This window comes from Silurus meridionalis, chromosome 28 (assembly GCF_014805685.1).
Source record: "Silurus meridionalis isolate SWU-2019-XX chromosome 28, ASM1480568v1, whole genome shotgun sequence".
In the NCBI taxonomy this organism is placed as follows: Eukaryota; Metazoa; Chordata; class Actinopteri; order Siluriformes; family Siluridae; genus Silurus; species Silurus meridionalis.
In genome coordinates, this window is record NC_060911.1 from 2,911,067 (window position 1) to 2,917,500 (window position 6,434).

A 6,434-nucleotide genomic window follows, 5' to 3' on the forward strand; every position below is an offset into this window, starting at 1 on the left:
TTTTCTTAGCCTCTGTTTATTCCAAAAGTCCAAAAAATAAAGCAGTCGGTTCACATTCCATTTAGAAAAATCTACTCCGCTGTTCCTCTTTACCGAGACTCTTCCAATTAAAATCTACTGATGATCCAAGTCCAGGTGTAAGTGTCTGAGTGTGTGTGTGTGTGTGTGTGTGTGTGTGTGTGTGTGTGTGTGTGTGTGTGTAATTGTATGTACATTTGTGGATTGCTGTCTTAGGAAGTTCTTTACAGTCACCATTTCTCCAACTCAACTCGAACCCCTACTCATAATGGTTGTGTGTGTGTGTGTGTGTGTGTGTGTGTTTATGTGTGTGTTCATACAATTAGAGATCAGAGTTATATACACTTTTATATACAATACAATATACATAGAAAACTAATGGATTGCAGTTACACAGCATGGCATAGAAAAGGGAGCTCAGCATAGAGGTTCCATATCAATTTTCCCAGAATTCACGGTGGTCATATTCTCCGTCTCATATTTCTCGGGATTTTTTATTTCTCCACGGAAGTTCTACAGGCCTTAAAATGGATATCGCCACCACCACCACCACCACCACCACCACTACCATCATCATAATCATCAAGCGTTCCTTAAAAAAAAAAAAAGGAAAGAAGAAGATCCAACGTATTGGTTCTCATGCGTTTCAGTTAGGACTGCATATATTAGTGCATGTCATCCAGTGTACAATAGGTTTAAAAGAAGGAATTCAAATGAGATCTATAAAAGAGAAATATCATGAATTTTTTTTTAAGTCCTTTTGCTTTACCAAAAAAAACAAACAAAAAAAAAAATATATATAAACCAGCCAGGAGTATTTTGGCACAAAACACTATTTGGCATTTTAGAAAGAGCTCATGGGAGTTTTACTTAGTCAAACGTCTTCCATAGGTGGAAAAGGATTGCGAACAGTTACATCAGGAAATGAATGGAAATGGAGAGAAGAGGCAGGGTTTATTGCTTCATGAGCTACAAAAAAGGCAGGAGTCGGTTTACGTTCACTAACTACAGTAGATGTTTTTAAAACAGAACAAAAAAAAATTGGAAAAAAAAGGTCAACATAATCGATTACGATAAAATATACTCAATTCAGCTAAAACTATAAAAAATATATTTTTTTGTTGATTTGCCACTGAGTTCTTTGTGTTTATTCATATTTATCTCTGATGGTCAACAAGTGCACCAGTAAACAAAGATTATCTGCCATTCTCGAGCCTGTCCACGGTGTGGTGCCGTGACCCAGGAGTCCCTGGTGTGTTATATAAGAAATTATCTAACAGAAATGTTAAAAAATAAGGAAAATGTTGTTTATGCTGAATATGAGAGATTAAGTCAGTATCCTTTGAGTCATTTTAGCTTTCATTTCTGTATAATTTCTGTAGCTGTATAAACTATACGCTAAAAATTATTAGGACACCTGACTTTTCCAGCCATATGTGTTTTTTTCTTATAAGGTTACCACAAAGTCAGAGGCAGACAAATGTATAAGATATCTCTGGATGTGATAGCATTAAACTTTTCCTAGAGTTGAATGAGCAGAGCCAAACCGGTTCCAACATGACAAAACCAGCTCCTTGAAGATCTGCTTTACATGAGATGAAGTGGAAGATCTCTGACCTCAAACCCTATTAAACACCTTTGGGATGAATGTGAATGCTGACTGTACCTCACCTCACCTACATCTGTAACTAAGACTCTTGTGCATGAATGTACGTAAATCTTTACAAAATCTCATGGAACATCTTCCCAGAAAAGTGAAAGTTATTGTACCAAAAATAGGACGTTCAAAAAGAAGCAGATACCGAGCTTAAGCTCCACAAACTTTTGTCCATATGGTGAATTTTAGGTAAGAATCGCTTCGTTAATTTGCAGTATGGAACTATAAATGAGTTTTGCTTTAAGAAAGTAAATCAACTGTTTATTGACATGTGAGTAATGAGTAATGGCGTGTTGGAAAATTTCATAAAGCGGCCTTCTGGGGGAAAAAAACGGCTGACCAATATATTGTCTCCCAATAAACGCTCTGGCAGTACGCCTTTCGTTTAACATGCGACTTTTTTAGGGAAACATAAAAATAGTGTGTTGTTCATATTTTTGGGGACATTATCGAAAAACGACTCCTGCACATGAAAAAGACTCAAGGCGCCATAAACCCTTCCTGCTCGCAAAAGTTCATTCCGGTCATCCCACATAACCAGCCGTAATCCCTAAGAAGAGGTTTGGATGGTTAAAGCTCCTACGAGCGTTAAAAATATTCTACCAGAGTATTATTAATTAGGCTTACAATATTAATACGATAACATGACAGTTCATGTTATCACTGACCCTTACAAAAGAGTCAGGCTGTTATATATTTATATTTATGTCAATGACAGAACTATAAAACTACACTTGTCTTGTTCAACAGAAAAAAAAAACCCCGAATAACAAACATTTCTTCTCGAAAGACAAATCAACAATTTCACATTTCAACAATTTTTTTTTCTAAAGAAAATGCAACTAAAATATACCCCCCACCCCACCCCCCCCATCAGCAAACATCAAAAGGACAAAAGTATAGATATTTACATGATCAATATATATTTTCAGCAATATAATAATTCGTATGACAAAACGATTCTGCTCAAACACTGCACCTACGTGAAAATGAACTCGTTTGGCTTCGAAAAAAAAAAAAAAACAATTTTCGTAACATTATTTCACAACATGGATGCAGGCTCGTTCGCCACGGTTTCTTTTTTCCCTTGAAAAATATAAAAAAATCTTTTTTTCTTCTTTTTTTTCAACATTTTTGCTATTATTATTGTTATTGTTATTGTTGTTACAAGTTAGAACCGAACAGAAAGTCACGTTGAGCTGCAGATGATTCGAGTGTGCTTGTGTTTCTTGGAATCCGGGAAGCGAGAAGAAAGAAAAAAAAATGTGTTTGTGGTGAAAAAATTGTCCGTAGAAATTGTGTGTGAGAGAGAACGAGAGAGAGAACGAGAGAGAGAAAGAGAGAGAGAACGAGAGAGAGAAAGAGAGAGAGAACGAGAGAGAAAGCACAAAAAAATCATGTGTGAAGGACGGCGTGCATGTGTGAACCCAACTTCTCGTTTTGCATCTGTACATTTTTCAACGATGTGTATGTACAAGTGTGTGTGTGTGTGTGTGTGTGTGTGTGTGTGAGTCTGTTTGTAAGTGCTTGTGGTATAAAGCAATAAATGGATCGTGTGCACATGTATGTAAATGTGTGTGTGTGTGTGTGTGTGTGTGTGTGTGTTTATGTGTGCATACACTTATATATAAATATATATACCATATTTTCCAGACGTAAATGGATATAAACTCTGCTTCATTACTGAATTTATGTTTTGTTTTCAATGTAATGTAATCATGTCATCATCCTGTTAGTGTTGCTGTAATTCTGTAGTTTCCGATCTTAACCCCTCAGTCAGGCTAAAAAATCCCAGCAGCCGTTTAACGCTAAAATGTATCATCACTTCGAGTTCATTTCTAAAGAAGGAGCACCAATTTAACGTCATTAATGAACCTGCACACGGCCACAATCACTAACAAATACTATCTACAGATCCATTCTTTATTCTGGATGTCACACTTTTAAAACTAGTCGATGAGTTTCAAGGGTAAAAAATCACTTCAGCGGAGAAAATGCAGATAAAACTCTAAACATACATGCTCTATGGTCACACCCGACTTTTTCATCTGTGCTTCTACCTTAAACTGATACCTCAAAGTTTGAGACGCACAGTTTTATAGGACATCAGTCCCTGACTTTACTAACACCCTAGTGGATGAATGAATCTCAGACAAATATCCACAAAGTCTCATGGAACATCTTCCAGAAGAGTGAAGCTTCTGAAGAACAGTAAATGGACCCTAAATGTGGAATGGGACATTCAAAGAGAAACACATACCAATCTTGTGGTCAGGTGTCCATAAATCTTTGTTCATAAAGTGTATCTAGATAATCTTTTTCAAGTTGGAAACCATGATGAGTCATCTAGCATTTGGCCACACAGGAAGAATTGCAGGTCTAAAAGAGTTACCGCATTATTTGTTATTATTATTGTATTGTATTTTTTTTTTTTTTACGTAAGTGGTGTAAATTACAGAAGAGTCTTTGCTGAAATGGGTTGCTTCAATTCAAAGAGTCGATTCCACTCAAGTTTTCTGGGTTTTCCGTCTTTACAGATGGACTTTTGGTTCATGTGGTTTTAAGCATAAAATGTTCATTAGAAGTCAATTTTAGAGAGCTGAGTAACTGGATTAATTCAATTCAAGGATTATACCTGCCCCTGAAAACTGACTCTGGCTTGAAGATGTTTCATTTTGCTTTATTTTCTGCCTTTTTTTTTTATAATGAACTCATCTTTAAAACGTCGCTTGTACTTTTTATAACCACGGACACGTTGCTCGATGAGGATTCGAATAATTTTAAATCGCTGTCTGGGTTTAAAAAAAAAAATAATGTCACATAGTCCAGAAAATATGGTATACACACTAAAACGTGTAGGATATCAGTGTGATTCTTAGTCATTAGTTGCCAATCAAGTGAAAGTTAATGTATGAAATCAAGTGAAAGTTAATGTATGCTTTGAGGATGCGAGAAAAAAGAATATCTGAACAACATCCATGTGTGTGTGTGTGTGTGTGTGAGTGTGTGTGTGTGTGAGTGTGTGTGTGTGTAAAGTGTGTAAGGCACTCAGGACAGCTCGCTCACGTTAAGAGGCATTGCCATGCCTGGTCTCATGTATGGCACAGCGTGCACGGCTTTAGAGAAATCTGGAGTCAGCACTCTCCCGTTCTCCCCAATACTGCCAGTTACAGACAGCCTGGCCTTAGTGCGCATGGCCTCGGTGAACGTCATCTAAACACACAAACACACACACACACACACACACACACACACACACACACACACAAAGGCATGCAAGCAAACAGGGAGTTGCACGTGTAAAAAGCAATAGGCGTTCTCAGAAAAAAACACACCCCACACACGTAACCAAGCAAAAAAGAGATTAAACAAAAAGATCAAAGTAAAAAACAAAAAAAATCATACCATTAAAGTGACAAGCAGGGACATAAAAGGTGCACAGTACACAAGACACCCACACACACACACACACAAGAAAAGAGAGAAACATAACAGCAGTCGTCAGTTTCACGTCGTCATCCAGAGCGAGATATTGCAGTATAAAGATGTGTGTGTACCAGATGGGGTGGAGAATGATTGACAGCTAATGGGTTTGTCTCGAGGCGCAATTGCACATCTAGATATTTATATCTCTACGCCAAGCCGAGGTGTAAGTCTACAACTTACACCAAGAACTGATACAATTTTCGCTATTCATTTCATTTTCCTGCTACTCGTCCTCATAATTATCCTTTCATCCATTCACAAATCTATTCTCATTTTATATTTAATTTCAGCCACACAGTCACTTACTATCATGCTGCACCCGATCAGCCACTCATTCCTCCATCCTTTTATTATCCATTCATTCACTGACAATCATTTATTCATCAGCCACAAACAACTGTTCAGTCTGAAATCCATCCGTCCTTCTATCTGTTCATCCAGTCCATATCCACCCATTCAACAATCTTATCAATTCATCCATCTAATCCATCGAAATGCTCATATTCACTATTCTTTTCTCTTCCTTTCCAATCCATCCATCCAATTGTATCCACCCATTTATTATCCATCCGTCTGTGTGCATACTATAATGTAGATATGAACATACATCAGGTTTTTTTATTATATGCATCAATCCATTCTATAATCCATTCATTTAACTATCAACAGGTTCGTTTCCACTCATTAATCTATTCAACCAACCACTCCGATCCTCCGTCCACCCATCCTTCCATATATTTACTTATCACTCTATCTATCCATCAGTTCATTCTATCATATTTATTTAATTCATACAATTATTTTGAAATCCTCCATCCATCCATCCATCCATCCATCCATCCATCCATCCATCCATATAAATGTCAGTCTCCCCATGCATACCTACAATCCTATACATCCAGCTAATCTATCTATCCCTCCATCCAAACACATGCATACTTAATATACAATTTTATCTATTCATCCACTCGTCTATTTATTCAAATATCAGTCACATTCCAATTCATTTATCTTTGCATTCTTTTTAAATCCGGACATTCTTGCATCTATTTACACTCAAACACATCCATATCCATAAATTCACACTATATATCCAACCTCTTCCAAATCCATCCATCCACCCACCCATCCATCCACCCATCCATCCATCCATCCATCCATCCATTCATCCATCCATCCATCCATCCATCCATCCACCCATCCATCTATCCATCCATCCATCCACCCATCCATCCATCCATCCACCCATCCATCTATCCATCCATCCATCCAT

At 37.2% G+C, this 6,434-nt stretch overlaps 1 protein-coding gene across 3 annotated transcripts in view; it reads right to left on the minus strand.

Annotated features, from left to right (window-relative positions):
- gria2a (glutamate receptor, ionotropic, AMPA 2a) overlaps window positions 1-6,434 on the minus strand; it is a 49,913-nt gene continuing 43,479 nt past the window's right edge. For 2 of the 3 annotated variants that reach the window (XM_046842528.1, XM_046842526.1), the window contains exon 16: window positions 1-4,888. In XM_046842528.1, the coding sequence (XP_046698484.1) occupies window positions 4,724-4,888 (165 nt within the window). In that variant the 3' untranslated portion in view covers window positions 1-4,723. The remainder of the gene's footprint in view (window positions 4,889-6,434) is intronic. The other variant, XM_046842527.1, reaches the window with a different exon arrangement.